The sequence below is a fragment of the Pleurodeles waltl genome, chromosome 3_1 (genome assembly GCF_031143425.1).
Source record: "Pleurodeles waltl isolate 20211129_DDA chromosome 3_1, aPleWal1.hap1.20221129, whole genome shotgun sequence".
Classification (NCBI taxonomy): domain Eukaryota; kingdom Metazoa; phylum Chordata; class Amphibia; order Caudata; family Salamandridae; genus Pleurodeles; species Pleurodeles waltl.
The window spans coordinates 1862957294-1862973966 of NC_090440.1; the positions used below are offsets into that span (position 1 = coordinate 1862957294).

Sequence of the window (16673 nt, forward strand, 5' to 3'; positions counted from 1 at the left end):
CACCAGAAGTTTCACACGGGGAGGTGAGCACACTAACCGCCCCCCCAACCAGGTCAGAGTTTACCCCCTGAACCTGTCTAGCTAGTCCAGGGATGACACCCTTAGACTGGACCATTGCCCAGCGAACCAGGACTTCCTTGGGAGCACACCTACCCCCTACCAGATCAGAGCTTACCCCCTGAATCTGGCAATCCAACCCAGAGTCACTACCCTGCGGTTGAACCACTGCCTGGCGCACCAGGACTTCCTTGGGAGCACACCTACTCCCCATCAGGTCAGAGTTTACCCCCGGAACCTGATCATTCAACCCAGAGTCACCACCCTGCGGGTGAATCATTGCCTGGCGCACCAGGACTTCCTGGGGGGCACACCTACCCCCCACCAGGGAAACACCTTCCCCAAGGGCGACACAAGAGTCTGGCTGGCGCAGGTCTCCTGACCTCTGCCCATCTGACAGAGTCTGGATTCCGCCCAGCCCAGAAATGGTCTCACCAAGGTCATTTCTTGGGGGCTCTGCTCTCAGAGCTGACCCTCCAGGTGCTCCACTGGGGCCGCAACCCCCTCTCAACCCTATGCCTGGATTTCCGCCTCCTCCGCTGTAGAGCGAGACTACCAGACACCAGGACCGGCGGAACGCTATCACCAGCCACCCGCCCAAGTCCTAATGACAAAATGGGATCCTTCTGAACAGCTGGCCCTACGGCACAGGCTAGGCTCACCTCCTGGCGTTCACTCACTGAACCCTCCAGGACCTGGGACTGGAGCTCGGGTACCCTGGGCCTCAGCCCACCCCCATTCCCTCTCCTCTGAGACTGGACATGGGGTGCCTTACCCGCCCCAATACACTGGGACCTACCTGGGACAAAAGCCTTTCCCACCACACCTGGTTGGGAAACACCTAGGCCACTCTCATTAGGAACACCCCCTAATGCCACACCAGACCCTCTGGTACGCAACCAGAAGTCTGCCTCCTTTGCAAGCTCCCTGCGGTCAGAGAGCTCACACACTGACAAGTGTTGGCGTAACTCTGAAAAACAACAACGAAGCAGGTGCTCTCTGACAATCAGATTAAACAGCCCTTCAAAATAGGTTACTGTGCTACCCTTCACCCATCCATCTAGTGCAATTCAGCAATCCTCCACAAACTCCTCCCAAGACTGGTGGGACAGTTTCTTACCACCCCTAAACCTTTTTCTGTATGCCTCAGGAGAAAAACCATACTTCACAATCAGTGCATTGTTTTACAGTGGAGTACCCCTCCCTGTTACTCTCTTCTAGAGTCAGTAGGGCATCCCTCCCCTCCTCAGGAATAAAACTCCCTACGCCAGTTCCCCAATCCTTCTCAGGGATCCTGCGCTCTACCAGAGCCCTCTCATATTCCTTTAACCACTGACGTATGTCACCCCCCTCTTGGAACCTAGGTACCAGATCTATGGGTATGTGAGGAACATCTTTGCTACAGCACTCTACATTGCTGCCACCACTGGACTCCACCTGCAGCGCTGGTGAGGCCAGAACCTTCAGGCTGTGCTCTAGAGCAAGTCTTTCTCTGGCAAAGTCCCTCTCTGCCTCTACCATCCTCACCTGTACTAAGGCCTTCTCTACCTCAGCCCTTCTCTCCTCAACAGGTAGGCGCGCTAACTGCAACTTCAGGTCCCTCTCTTCCCGCCTATCTCCTAGCTCACAAGGCGTCAAGGAATGAGAGGTAGCCCTGCTTCTTACACTGGACCCAGCAAGGGACTCCCTATCACTGGGGCCTTCCCTGTCAACTGGCGTCCCCACCCGGTCATTCTTACCCTCCTGATCAGTCTCTCTACCACTCTCTAGGGATGAGGTCTGGGAGCCCTCCCATTGGGAACCCTCGCTACAGTCAGGATCCTCTGAGTACCCCCTAAGCACACTCCCTTCCTGGGTATATGTCACAAACCTTTCAAAGAAATTCAGAGATCTCCTGAGGTCCCCTTCTACAGGCAGCCCTCTCTTTCTACAGAACCCCTCTAATTCCTCCTGCGTATAAAACGGCAGGTCCTCTAAATCAAAGGTAAGCCCCATCTTGAAATGTTCAAATAACTCAAATGTGACAACCACAATACCCAAGCGTGAGAACTGAAAACAGGAAAAATGACCAAAGAGAGAAAGTTAAAAGAAGCCAAACATGTGTTGTGTGTGTGTTGTGCAAACGCTTTACACATTGCCAGGTGTCTAGTGTATATATTGTGTGTAATACCTCCAGAAGGAGTATTGACTCGGACATATTTTTGGTACTGTGTCACCCAAATAAACTACCTTTATTTTTGGTAACATTGAGTATTGTCTTTACTTGTTTCTAAGTACTGTGTAACTGTAAGTGGTATTGCATGAGCTTTGTATGTCTCCTAGTTCAGCCTAAGCTGCTCTGCTATAGCTACCTCTATCAGCCTAAGCTTCTAGAACTCTACTACTTCACTAATAAGGGATAACTGGACCTGGTGTATGGTGTAAGTACCCACTACAAACCAGGTCAGCCTCCTACAGTGAGGGTTTATTATTCTGAGTTGTTTGGTATCAAACATCCTAGGGTTAAGAGAAGCCATCATGTAGCTGAGGAACTCATGGTGACCAGTGTCCAGCATACACATTTAATATTGCTTCCCAGGGCAATTACTGGGTCTCAGAATCGACAAAGAGATTAGCAGGGGCATAGTTGCTCAAAGAATATTTGCCCTCACATGTGCCTGGATGCTCCCAACTTTAGGGTGACTTATACCTGGCACATGCAGTGATAGGGGACCTGGAACACAGGGGTGTGTGACAGGTCGTGTTTTCAATTTAGCCTGCACCAACATACGCAGTCTGCAATGGCAGCACTTGTGTGAGTTTGTTGAGGGGTCCCTGGGGGTGGCACAACTAGTACTGCAGCTCTCAGAGACCTTCCTTTGCACCCAAGGCCCTAGGTACCAGGGGTACCATTTTCTAGGGACTTACAGTGGTAGCTAAAGAGTTTGCCAATTGTGCAAAACAACTGTTTTGGGGAAACAGATCTAGCACTGGAGACACGATTAGCAGGGACCCAGTGCACTAACAGTCAAAGCCACATCAGAAAGTAGGCAAAAGGTGGACACTGACCATGTCAAAAAGGTTGCTTTCCTACACCGCCTTCAATAGCCAGTCATTGAGATAGGGGAAGACTGACACCCCTGATCTCCGTAGATGAGCTGCAACCACCGCCATCACCTTAGTGAACACCAGGGAGGAGCTGGTAAGGCCGAAGGGGAGCACGGTGAACTGAAAATGCTCCTGGCCCACCGCAGATAGCACCAGTGGGCAGACAGGGCGGGAATGTATAAATAGGAGTCCTACAAGTCCAACACTACCATCCAGTCTCCTAGGTCCAGGGCAGACAAGACCTGATCCAACATGAGCATTTTGAATTTCTCCTTCTTGAGGAAGAATTTGAGGGCTCGGAGATCTAGAATATGCCCTTGCCTTTTTTGAGAACCATAAAGTAGCAGAAACACCAACCACACCAAAACCCCCTCTATGGCTACCTTGGCCAAGAGAGCCATGATTTCTTTGCAGAGAAGGGACAAATTATCCTCCATCACCGGTCATGAGATGGTTGAATGTAGGGAGGGGTAGTCCTATAGGGGAGGGAGTAGCCCCTTTGGACAATCTGCAAGATCCACCTGTCTGATGTTAAGGACTGCCAATGAGGCAGGTGATGGCAAATCTTGCTGCCAACTGGATGCCCATGATGGTAAAGGGGCAGATTAGAAATGTTTGAAGGCTGCAGCTGCTGGGAGGGGGTGGAGGGTTGGGGGAGTGGTGGACTGACCAAACCACTGGCTACTTGACCCACAAGGCATGTGTGTACCGAGCTCTCAACCACGCAGAGATTGGAGAGCATACACAGATGCTGGGAAGGAACTGGCGCAGCTGGAAGCTCCTTCTGTAGCCGTGAAAGACAGATTGTGGATGACGCAGGGCTGCAGAGAGGCCGAAGGGTCTGGCCGTAGCACAAGAGTCCTTTAAGCGCTCTAGTGCCGAATGTGCCTGGTCTCCGGAGAGACAGGTGCCATTGTAGGGCATGTTCATAAGGGAAGCTTGGACATCCCCCAAAGAGCCAGTCGTCCTCAACCAGGCATCGTCAATGAAACCGTTCTGCCAAGTGAGTCAGTCATGTTGAGTCCACAAAGTATTGTGCATGTTGCTGCATCTCCCCCATTGGCAACAGCCCGAGAGAGCACAGCCCGGTCCTGCTCTGGGACCTGTAGCAGCATCTGCTCAGCCCGTCCTACAGAGTGTGGGAGTAATAGCCCAAAAGGCAAGTGGTGTTCACAGACCACAATGCAAGGCTGGCAGAAGAAAACAACTTCTTCCCCAAAGAGTCCATCCTCTTGGATTCCCTTTTGGGGCAGGGGGGCGGTAGGGAACGCGCCTTGGGATGTAAAGGCATAACCACCAAGCTCTCCAGGGTAGGGTGTTGGTTGAGGTAGTTTGGGTCCCCTGGGGCAGGGCAACAGCAGTGGGCAATCATCCTATCCACAGGAGCCCCTGTGCTGGGTTTGGACAAGGTACCCAAAAGGATGTCAGTGAGGGTGTCACTGAATGGAGTAGAGGTTCGGACAAGGAAACTCCTGGTTGCAACATCTATGTCAAGATGTTAGTCTTGAGTGCCTCCACGGGCAGCTAAAGCTCAAGGACCTCAGCCACCCTCGGACTACTATTGCATATGAAGCTCCATCCTCCGTAAAAACGGTAGAGGGAGAAAGCATACCAGTATCTGGATTAATATCCAGTCCACTGGCTTCACCCAGTTCCTCACACCAGTCCATATTTGGGTCTTCTTCGTAGGGCTGGTATTCTGCAGGGTCCAGAAACCCCTTCCATTCCTCCCCAAGGCCTAACCTGATGGAATAGGGCTCAGACACCGATGTAGGAAGCACAGTTCCTGTCGGCACTGGATGTGGCACCTGGTGACGCTCCTCTGCCTCCGTGTCGGAGTCGGGAATCACAATGAGGATGGTGCTGCCAGTGGGCACCGGCATCAGAGCCAGCACGAGGGACGGTCGAGATGACCGATGCTGGTCCAGATTCAGTAATGGATCCCTCGTGGCCCACCGGGGCCACCAGCACAGAATCAGATGAGACCTCTCTGGCCCTGTGGGGCCCGAAGGCATGTCAGACAGGTCGGGCCACCCAAATGAGGCACAAGGCCTCATAAAACTCCGTGAGTTGGGCGGGTGTTAATCTGGCTCTTGGAAAATCAGAGAGGAAAAAAGTCAGCCCAGGCTCCAAGGAATCAGGCCTTGCATGCTGATGCTTCCTCATCTCGTCAGCTGACGGATGAGGAGAAGTCGAAGACCACATCAATTTCTTGCTCTTTTTCTTGTGCCCAATCGTCCTGAGGACTTGGGACAAAGATGACTTCGGGCAACTCAATCAGTTCTGGGACCCTCCTCTCGACCGGGACCTTGATTTATGCAGAATCACATGCCGGGCCATAATGAGCTTTAGGGATCGCTCCCTCAGAAGCTTTTGGATGCAAGGCGTGACAATCAGAGCACAACTTTAGATGGGGTTGCGCTCCAGACACCAGAGGCAGACAAGGAGCGGGTCCGTTACCAACATTGGCCAGGGCCTCAATCCAGTTTTCCTACATGACATTCCTAAAAAATTCAAAAAACCCCAGTCAAAAAGTGTGAGAGGTAACTCTTCTCCAGATCTGCACTGGCTGGCGGGGAAAGATCAGAACTGATGTTGGCATGCCTAGGTGGCATCTATATAGGTATAGCAAACTCACTTCCAGCACAGAGGACACATGCAGAGCCAATCGACGCCACCTAGCTGCGTGCAGGGGTACTGCTCACGAAAAATCTTCAGGATCCAGTATGATGCTTGGGGAAGTTCAAAGGTAAGCAATCTGCAGCTAGAAGTCTCAATCACATTACTTGGCTTCTGGTTTTATTCTTTTTGCACTTTTCACATGGCAACATCGCGCCATGTTTTTTGATGAAGGAATCACCTTTCTGTCATTTTGATTGGACAATGTATTTTCATGCCTTTGTGGTTTTCATGCATAAAAGATCTGATGAAACTTCTCCAAAGTGGACATGTTATTCCTAAGCACATGGCACCAGGAATTCTTTAATACAGCTCCATTTGAAACTTGACATTGCCTATGACTCTTTATTTAGCTTCAACATCTTGGTGGAGAATGTGTGCAATGCATCTCCTTTCCTAACTAAACAACACCAGCTGGACATGGCCTCCAACAGGGAGGTTGGGCCTGGGTCACCTGTGAAGTGTGAGGAGCTAACCTCTTGGACGTATGGTTCTCCCACCAAAAAGGTGTCCCCCACTGGAGCAACAACAAGGACTAGGAGCACCGTCAACTTCACCAACTTCATCGTCTGCAGTTCTGGCTGAAAGACCTCACTAAGAACTTAGTTCTAGAGTACCTGGCATCCATTCTAGAGTGCCCTTTTGCCTAAATGAGTGGTGACCTCTGAGGCAACATATAAGGTACAGGAAATTGATCATTTTTTAATGTCTCTTTCGAAATTCATTGAAGCAACAATGTCCAACACCTCTTCAAGGCCCACCAAGAAATGGCTATGGGTATCAATGGTTTTCTTTGTGCTACAGATAATGGCATCTGTTGATTTCACACGATGCCTCTTACTCCAAAATAGAAACATTGAATGACACAGACTTTTAAACTCTGAGACTCTGAACTTCTTTCCCAGGTTTACAATGCAACTAAACGTCCCGGGGATGAGCAAACATGCTTTGAGGGATAAAGAACTATGTTGAATAGAAAGTGAAGTATGATACAAAGTTACATGTTATTATGTCATTTGATGTTCGCGCATACTTGCTCCAACAGTGCCTAGTAGATAATAAATTAGAGTAATATCACACATCACCTTTAACAGCTATAGTTGTGAAAGACAGAACAACATGAACTTTCCACTACCTTTCAAATAAGACTTGTCATTATTAACAACACACTATAGAAAGTACAAATGTGAGGATCATAATAGGAGAAATTGGTTGTTGTTAGGTTAAGAATAGATAAGTAAGTAGTGGACCAACTATGCATTCCAGATTCCTGGTGGAGGAGATAAATGTTTTTTTCCATTTACACACAAACAGGTAGCTAATGACTATCTATGGTTTGTAATGTCCTATGTGCAATATTGCCTACACAAACGACCACAGATAAGGATACATCAGGTATCCACCAAAGGCTGAGCAAGAGGTATTAAGGATGATGCAAGATAGCAATGGTACTTATTCCCCAAGGTAGTAACAGCACACAAGCGAGACACAATATCTAGACCTAAACACTGATGGATGCAGGACAGCGTCAGGGGGATTAGGAACACCATTTCATCATTGATTATTAGAGGAGGGGATGTGGAAAATGGCTAAAGAATCAATTTTGTATTTCCCCAGGCCTGTCCTCATCCTGTGATACTCAATGATAAACATGCCTGCAAAACGTATGCAAAAGGTCAGATGACCTTTAGTAAACAAACGTGCCCTGACAGATAGCTTGTAATGCAAGGCTTGCTTAAAAGAAACACATCATGCTACATACATTGCTTCATTCACCCAGCAACAGACATCTGGAAGTTCACATGGGTCTCAACAGGGGTTGTGAAGAAACTGTCTTTGACGCCTTGGAAAGTCCCAAACATTTGAGTAATGTGAAGGTCACGCTTGTGGTCACCTTGTATCACGCTGCCATCACAAAAAGTTGTTTTACTGTGATCGATTAGATGCCTAATACCTGTGTAACACCATGAATCTTCTAATCAACATCATTCCATGTATTTGATGAAGAAATTACCTTTCTATCATTCTGATTGGACAATGTATTTTCACATCTTTGTGGTTTTCATGCATAAAGATCTGATGGAACTTCTCCAAAATGGACATGTTATTTCTAAGCACATGGTCACGTGAATTCATTTAATACAGCTCTGTTTGAAGCTTGACTTACCCCATGTCTCTTTATTTAGCTTCAATAGCAGACTGTAGGACACCCTTAATGACCTAAATGTTGGAACAGGTAGAAGCAGCACATTACCCCCTTCCAAGAGGAACAGAGAAAAGCCTTGAAATGTCGTTATGAATTTAAATTCTATGATGTGCATGGCTTAACTTTTTCCACAGTGAAAGCTTGTGCCATTGTCTTCAGTACTTTTTGGCAGTGTGAGCCCGAATGAAATAATTATATATAAGGTCAACCCAGCTTATAATTTTGGTCTTTCTTTCGTAATTGAACAGTTTCTCACGCAATAACTAATTGTGCTGAATTTTGAAGTCGATATTTTGAAAATTATTTTGAAAGATATTGACATATTAGAAATGACTGACATGAAAACGAATGTATTATTGTGACTGACTTTTAAAACAACACATATATAATGACTCAAACAATACTGTTCACATTAAAATTCAATCTCTCTTTATAAACAACTCCAAAAAGCTTATTTAGCTTCTTTGAAAACATGTTTCTATTAGGATTTATGTTTAGACACCTCAATCAAACATTGCAGTGTCTACTTCAGATTTGGAAAGCTTTTATTGGAGAACATTTCACTGCTACGGTGCTATAAATAATCAGCGTCCCTCCTTGCTGCTGAAAGTGGTGTTCGATTTTAATACATAAAACCTGTTCCAGTAGAGATTTCTGTGTTTTAAACTGCCTACTGCTTTAAATGATTACTCTTCTGTGTAAGAAATGTTGCATTGCCACACCACAAAACCTGAATACAAACATTACAGCAGAAGAAAGACCAAGATACCTGAAGACTCTGTTCCTTGATTCTCTATTCCCTCCTTTCCAAGTTGACCGACTTGGTAGTAGGTACTGTCTGCGCTGTGCAAAGTATCTTTCCTTTGGGAAGACAAGTCGGGACTCCTTCCTCCTGACCCACGAAAGTAGGACAGCACTGCTGATGTCTTTTTTGCTAAAAATAAATTAAATAAATTGTAACATGAATGGCTAAGGAATCCTCTCTTGGGTCTCATCAGTCCGTCTTCTACAGTAACCCTTGAGGTTAGTATTTCACGCAGGAGCAATAGAAGTTCCAATGGGTTTGTGGTAAAGCTATACAGAAATAACGAATGAGAGCAACAGAATACAAATTAATTATTAATAATGATCTGTAAATAGAAAACACAGAACACACAACACCATTTTTAAACATATCCTCAGGTCCACTGCTGTTCCTCCATACACTCTTCTACAAAACCACCAACCAAATTGAAGATAACCTTGATGTGTACTAGTAGCATCTGTTTTTTACACATTTAAGTCCTGTAATCGAAAAATGGATTGCTCAATATGAATAAAAATTACACTCCTGAAAATTCTCATATCTATGTAGCCTTTATTAATTCTCACACATGAATTATTCTCCATGATTAGGTTGGGAGAAAACTCTTTAAAATACAAGTTACCTTCGGTAACAATATATCTGGTAGAGACATATTCTAGTTGCAGATTACTTACCTTTTGAATTCCCCCAGGTGCCAGACTGGATCCGGAGACTTTATCTTCGAGCAGTACCTCTGTACGCAGTTAGGTGGCGTCGGTGGCATTGTGTTCACTGTGCTGACGTTGTGGTCGTATATAGGCACCACTCCGTCGTGCTGACGTCATTTTCTTTTCACGACTTTCCACGACAGAAGCGCGGAGACATGAAGAACACGGATAGTGGTGCATCAAAACTATGGCCCTTTAACAAAAGTTCCTGCCCCTAGAAATCAGTTCACAGAGCGGGGAGGATGGGCAGGTCGGTAAGGAATCTGCAACTAGGATATGTCTCTACCAGATATATGGTTACCAAAGGTAAGTACCTTGTACATCCGATAGACTTCTAGCTGCAGATTCCTTACCTTTTGAATAGATATCCGAGCAATACATCCACGGAGGTGGGCTGCGAACCAAGATCACACTAGGAAGTCCTGTAGGACCGAATGGTCAAAGTAGCCGTCCCTACGGACCTGGCTGTCCAGGCAGTAGTGCTTGATGAATGTGTGCAGAGATGCCCACGTGGCTGCCTGACAGATATCCTGGACTGGAACACCTCATGCTAACGCTGTGGTAGCTGCAGTTGCTCTGGGTGGGTGAGTGAGCTCGCAAGCCCTCTGGGAGTTGCTTCTTTGCCAAAGTGTAGCACATTTTGATGCCTAGGAGGACCAATCGTGAGATGGTTCTCTTTTGCACTGCCTTCCCTTTCTTCACCCCCACATATCCTACAAAGAGTTGATCGTCCACCCGGAAGTCTTTAGTATGATCAAGGTAGAACGCCAACGCTCTCTTTGGGTCCAGGCGGTGGAGTCTCTCCTCCTCATGTGAGGGATGTGGGGGGTGGGAAAAAAGTAGGCAAGGTGATCGATTGACCTACATGGAAGGGTGCTACTACTTTAGGGAGAAAAGAAGCCCTAGTGCAGAGTACCACTTTGTCAGGATGTACTGGCAGAAAAGGTGGTTTAGATGTCAGAGCTTAGAGCTCACTTACCCTGCGAGCAGAGGTAATGGCAACCAAGAAGGCAGTCTTGATGGTTAGGAGCTGTAAAGGGCAGCTATGAAGTGGCTCGAATGGAGTGGATATCAGATATGTGATGACTAACTTTAAATCCCACTGGGGCATGATAAATGGGATAGGTGGGAAGAGATGTGTGAGACCTTTGAGAAACCTCCTGACAATGGGAGATTTGAATAAAAAAGGTTGGTCAGGTGGTCTCAGGAATGCAGAGATAGAAGAAAGATAGCCCTTGAGGATGCACAAGGCAGAGCCCTGTTGGGCAAGAGAGAGAACAAAGAGCAGAACTTCAGAAAGAGGTTCGACAGATTTGTTGATACACCATGCCACAAATTTTTTCTAACGACAGGCGTATACCGTTTTGGTTGAGGGACACTTGGCTGCCAAGATGACGTTACAGACTTCGGGTGGAAGGTCAAAAGCCATCAACTGTCACCACTCAATCTCCATGCAAGGAGGCGGAGAGAGTGGACAGGTTCAGGTGGATGACCGTCCCCTGCTGCTGCAACAGAAAATCCTCCCGAATGGGAAGTCTGATCGGAGGAGCTATGGCCATGCTCAAGAGTTCAGGATACCAGACTCTTCATGCCCAGTCTGGAGCCACCAGGATAACTTGGACCCGGTCTTGCCTGATCTTCTTCAGATCTCTGGGCAGAAGTGGTATGGGTGGAAAGGCAGACAGGAGGCCTGAGCTCCACTGGAGACGAAAAGCATCGCCGAGCGATTGCCGCCTTGGAAACTCCAACATGCAAAACAGCTGACTTTGCGTATTCTCTGTGGAGGCGAATAGATCTAACCAAGGCTCTCCCCACTGCTGAAAGAGACTTTGCGTCACCTCTGGATGAAGACGCTATTAGTGATCGACTATGCATTGTCTGCTGAGTTCATCTGCTCTGGCGTTCAAATAGCCCGCCAGATGTTGAACCACAAAAGGAAATGCCCTGATGTTCAGCAAAGTCCAGAGACAAAGCACCTCTTTGTTGCAGTACCACATGGCGGTGGTGTTGTCCGTGAACACTTGCACTGCTTTCCCTTTGAGCTCGGAGCTCCAACAGACTGATATGAAGCTCGGATTTCGCCAGAGACCAGAGGCCTCAGATCTCCGAGTCTATCATGTGGCCACCCCATCCCAGGAGTGACGCATCTGTCACTACTGTGAGGTCTGGTTGGGGAAAGGAGAGGAATCTGCTCTTGACCCAATCTTGATTAGTTAGCCACAACTGAAGATCTTTCCCAGTTCCTTCCGAGATCAGGACTTTGTCAGAGAGTCTCCCCTGATGCAGCGCCCACTGGAACTTCAGGTCCCACTGCAGAGCCTGCATATGCCATCTGGCCTTTTGAACCCGCAGGAGGCAATGTGGCCCAGGAGCCTCAGTCATTCTCACTGAAATCCAGGACAGAGGCTGAAACATCAATATCACAGCACTAATATCCTGGACTCGCTTTTCGGGAGGATAAGCCCGAAAGTGCACTGTATCCAGAACAGCTCCTATGAAAGGGAGCATCTGAGAAGGAGTTAGGTGTAACTTCGGCATGTTTATAGTGAACACCAGGGAATGCAAGAGGTTCGCCCTAGTCTGGAGGTGGGAGATGACTTTCTGGGGCGTATCTGCCTTCAACAGCTAGAAGTAAAGGTAGGGGAAGACTGGGACCCCTAACCTGAGCAGATGAGCTGCAACCACTACCATCACCTTCACCTTTGTGAACACCCGAGGGGCTCTGGTAAGGCCAAAAGGGAGCACGGTGAACTAAAAGTGCTTGTGGCCTAACACAAATCTTAGGTAACGTCTGTGGGCCGGCAAGACGGTGACGTGGAAGTATGCATCCTGCAAGTCCGACAATACCATCCAGTCTCCCGGGACAAGGGCAGATAAGACCTGAGCCAATGTGAGCATCTTGAACTTCTCCTTTTTGAGGAAGAGATTGAGGGACCGATGATCTAAGATAGGATGAAGGCCCTTGTCCTTCTTGGACACCAGAAAGTAGGGGGAATAACAACTACAACCTACTTCTGACGCAGGGACACTCTCCATAGCTCCTTTGGCCAAAAGTGCTTTGACTTCCTCATGGAGAAGTACCACAAGATCCTCCGATATGTGGTTGAATGAAGGTGGCATGGGTGGAGGAGAAGACTTGAAAGGGAGGGAGTGGCCCTTCCAAACAATCTAGAGGACCCACCTGTCTATGGTAATGGATTTCCAGTGGGGCAGAATATGGTGAATCCTGCCGTCAACTGGTTCCAGGTGCTCCAACAGACTAGGAAGATTTGGAGGCTGAGGAGGAGGGGGTGGAGGGGGCAGGGGTGGACTGGGAGACCTGCTGGTTCCCTGATCCCAAAGAACGCGGGATCCCGCAGCAGAGCAGGAGCTGTACAGCATGCGGGGGTCAATGGCTCAGTGGAAAAGGACGCGGTTCAATGCCCCCTCCGAAGCCTCGAAAGGGGCAAGAGGAGGACTGGTGGGGGTCTAGGGGCAGGAGCGAGGCCAAGGGACTGGGCCGTGGTACGGGAATCCTTGAAGCACTCGAGCGCAGACTCCGCCTTGTCTCCAAAGAGACGGGTGCCATCAAAGGGCATGTCCATCAGCGTTTGCTGGACATCCCCTGAGAAGCCAGAAGTTCTCATCCAGGCATGACGTCTTAATGCCACCATCGATGCAACCAATCTGCCTAGAGAGTCGGTTGTATCCAGTCCACAGAGAATGATGAACTTGGCTGCAACTCTTCCATCTGCGAGCGATTGGGAGAGGACAGTCCAGGTCTCCTCCAGAACTGAAGCAGCACCTACGCAACCGTATCCCAGAGAGTATGGGAATAGCAGCCCAAAAGGCATGCAGTGTTCACGGACCGCAGCGCTAGACTGGCAGAAGAAAACATTTTCTTCCCCAAATGATCCAGTCTTTTTGATTCCCTATCCGGGGGGTGGTAGGGAATGTGCAAGAGGAAGAAGAAGAGGAAGCCTGAATCACCCAGGTGTTCGGTGAGGAATTTCGGGTCTGTTGGCGCAGGCCGATGGTGGCGGGCTATTGTCCTATTCACAGGAGCCCCTGTGATGGGTCTGGACCAAGTACCCAAAAGGACGTCGTTCAGTGCCTCATTAAAAGGGAGAAGGGGTTCTGATTTGGAAGACCCCAGCTGAAGCACGTCGGTTAGGATATTAGGCCTGTCCTCCACAGAAGGTAGCTCAAGGTCCAGGACCTCAGCCGCCCTTCTCACCATCATAGAGTATGTGTAGCCATGGTGGGGGGAGAGAGCATACCAGTGTCAGGGGAGGTGTCTAGACCACTAGCATCACCCAAATCCTGCACCCAGTCCATTTGGGGGTCAAGCTGGTATTCTAAGGGGTCCAGCGGCCCCTCTAAACTCTCTCCATATTAATACCCATAAGCATAAGGGTCTGGATCAACCCTGGGCCCAGGACAGCGAATAGGAGAGCCCATAGAGAACGGAATCGGTGTCGAGTGACGCCGTTCTGGCTCCAGGTCGTCAGGTATGAGAATAGGGTCGATTGTGGGCCCAATTGAGTTGGAAGCGTCGATATTTGACCCGATGGATACGAGATTGGAACCGGAGGAGCCCTCCAGAGTCGTGGCCAAAGCTGAAGACTTCGAACCCGAGGGGGTCCCCACCGACTCACCTGTGCACGAGGGCACCGAGGGTGGGTCAGTCTGCCCAAAAATGAGGCGCATTGCCTCATAAAAATCTTTTAGCTGGGCAGGGGGTGGCTCCGGCTCCTGGTAAGTCGGGGAAGCGCAGGGCAGACCCAGATGGAGGCTCCGAGGATGGAGACCTAGTTCTTTGACGCTCTTCCTGCGCTGCATCGTCTGAGTGATGGGGTGAAGTTGAAGAACATTTGTTCGTCTTCGACTTCTTTTTCTTATGACCCGAATGTCCTGATGACTTCGAGGGCGAAGAGTGGTGCTGACTCCGTGGCTGGTCTTGAGACCTTCCTCTCGAACGCCGCGGAGTCGAGTGTCTGGCCGCATGAGCTTTAGGGACCGCTCCCTCAAAGCTTTCGGGTTCATGGCCCGACACTCGGAGCATGACTTCAGGGTCGTGATCGTGCTCCAGACACCAAAGACACACGGGGTGCGGATCCGTCACTGACATCATTCGGTGACAGTAGTCGCAAGGCTTGAAACCAGTCTTGCGGCACACATCCCTCGACGCATCCACGACCTCGTCAAAAATTGTCAACAAAAATGTTGTAGTAGTCAAAAAGAAGGAGCTCTTCTCCGGATCTGCATGTAGGCTAGCACGGAAAGAAAAGAACTGGTGTCAGCATGCCGGGATGGCGCCTATATATGACCGCAATGTATTCACAGCGAACACAACGCCACCGACGCCCGCAGAGTTGACCGACGCCACCCAAAGGTGCGCAGAGGTACTGCTCGAAGAAGTCGTCTCCGGATCCAGTCTGACGCCTAGAGGAATTCAAAAGGTAAGGAATCTGCTACTAGAAGTCTCTATCAGATCAGTAGTGAAAACAACAGATCATGCAAAGCTGTAAATGCAAGACTAAGTAGTGAAGCCACATCATTATGCAGGCCTGACTCTAGCCAGTAAAACGGATGTGCTTTCAGGAACACGCTCATTGCAGTGTGTAGGAAAGTGCACCTTTTGGACATGGTCACGCCCACTTATTGCTCACTGGTACTGAGGTTTTTCAACTCAGGTGTACGGGGTCTCTGCTAAACAGGACCCCAGTGCCAATGCTCTTTCCATCAAAACAGGTATCATGGTGTACATTTGGCACACTCCTCTACAGGTTTAAGTCCGGAGTAAGTCGTAACCCTGCTACCCGGGGCCTGAGTAGAGGAGACGGTCCCTGAGGGTGCAGCACAGATTTTGCCACTCTCAAGGACCCCCCTCCTAAAAATGAAACAACACACAGCTGCTATTGTAGTCTGTGTGTCCTGGTGCAAACCAGATGAAAATATGACATGGTACACCCTGGGTGTGCCATGCCCTTATCACTGCAGCTGCATAAATGTAAGTCACCCCTAAGGCAGGTCTGAAAGCCCTAAGATAGGGTGCAGTACACTTAGTGTGTAGACCTATCTGTACAAGTGAATATGGCTCTGTAATGCTCAGCCCCATTGAGCATTGCAAGTGAGCTGGGAAGCCATTTCAAGGTATATTTTGGACACACATCAACATAAGTCACCCAATCACATAATAGCTTCACCGAACTCTATGGTGTTTGGTATCAAACACCTTGTCCTAATAAATCTGGGCTGATGACAGACTTGTAATTATTTGGACGAGCACCCAGAAGGCACCTTAAAGGTGTCCCCGAATGCCACTAGTCTCTTGGCGTACTGAGTGACTAGTTTTGTCCAGTCTGCCACCACAAGACAAGCTTCTGACCCCTGGAGGTGAGAGTCTGCACTCTGAGGTTATAAACAATGCCTTTAAATAGCCTGCCACTTTTGATATGTGTAGGGAAATGCCACTATTGGCATGGTTACCCCCTCACCTTTTGCCTAGTGTTGATGCCAGCTTTGATTGGAAGTGTGCTGGGACCCTGATAACCAGGCCCCAGCACCTGTGTTCTTTCCCTAAAACTGTACCTTTGTCTCCACAATTGGCACAGCCCTGGCACACAGTTAAGTCCCTTATAAAAGGTACCCCTGGTACCAAGGGCCCTGTGGCCAGGTAAGGTTTCAAAGAGCTGCAGCATGTATTATGCCAACATGGGGACCCTTCACTCAGCACATGCACACTGCCTCACAGCTTGTGTGTGCTGGTGGGGAGAAAAAGACTAAGTTGAGATGGCACTCCCCTCAGAGTGCCATGCTCACAACCCACTGCCTGTGGCATAGGTAAGTCAGCCCTCTACCAGCTCTTACAGCCCTAAGGCAGGGTGCACTATACCACAGGCGAGGGAATAGCTGCATGAGCACTATGCCCCTACAGTGTCTAGGACAATTCTTAGACACTAAGTGCAGGGTAGCCATATTGAGTATATGGTCTGGGAGTTTGTCAAAAACAAACTCCACAGTTACATAATGGCTACACTGAATACTGAGAAGTTTAGTATCAAACTTCTCAGCAAAATAAATCGACACTGATGCCAGTTTGGGATTTATTGAGAAATGCACACAGAGGGCATCTTAGAGATGGACCCTG

At 48.7% G+C, this 16673-nt stretch overlaps 1 protein-coding gene across 3 annotated transcripts in view; it reads right to left on the reverse strand.

The window, feature by feature from the left end:
• The window catches only part of PIKFYVE (phosphoinositide kinase, FYVE-type zinc finger containing), a 1212885-nt gene that overhangs the window by 210457 nt on the left and 985755 nt on the right, over window positions 1–16673 (reverse strand). For all 3 annotated transcript variants that reach the window (XM_069225943.1, XM_069225942.1, XM_069225940.1), the window contains one exon: window positions 8799–8963. In XM_069225943.1, the coding sequence (XP_069082044.1) occupies window positions 8799–8963 (165 nt within the window). The remainder of the gene's footprint in view (window positions 1–8798; window positions 8964–16673) is intronic.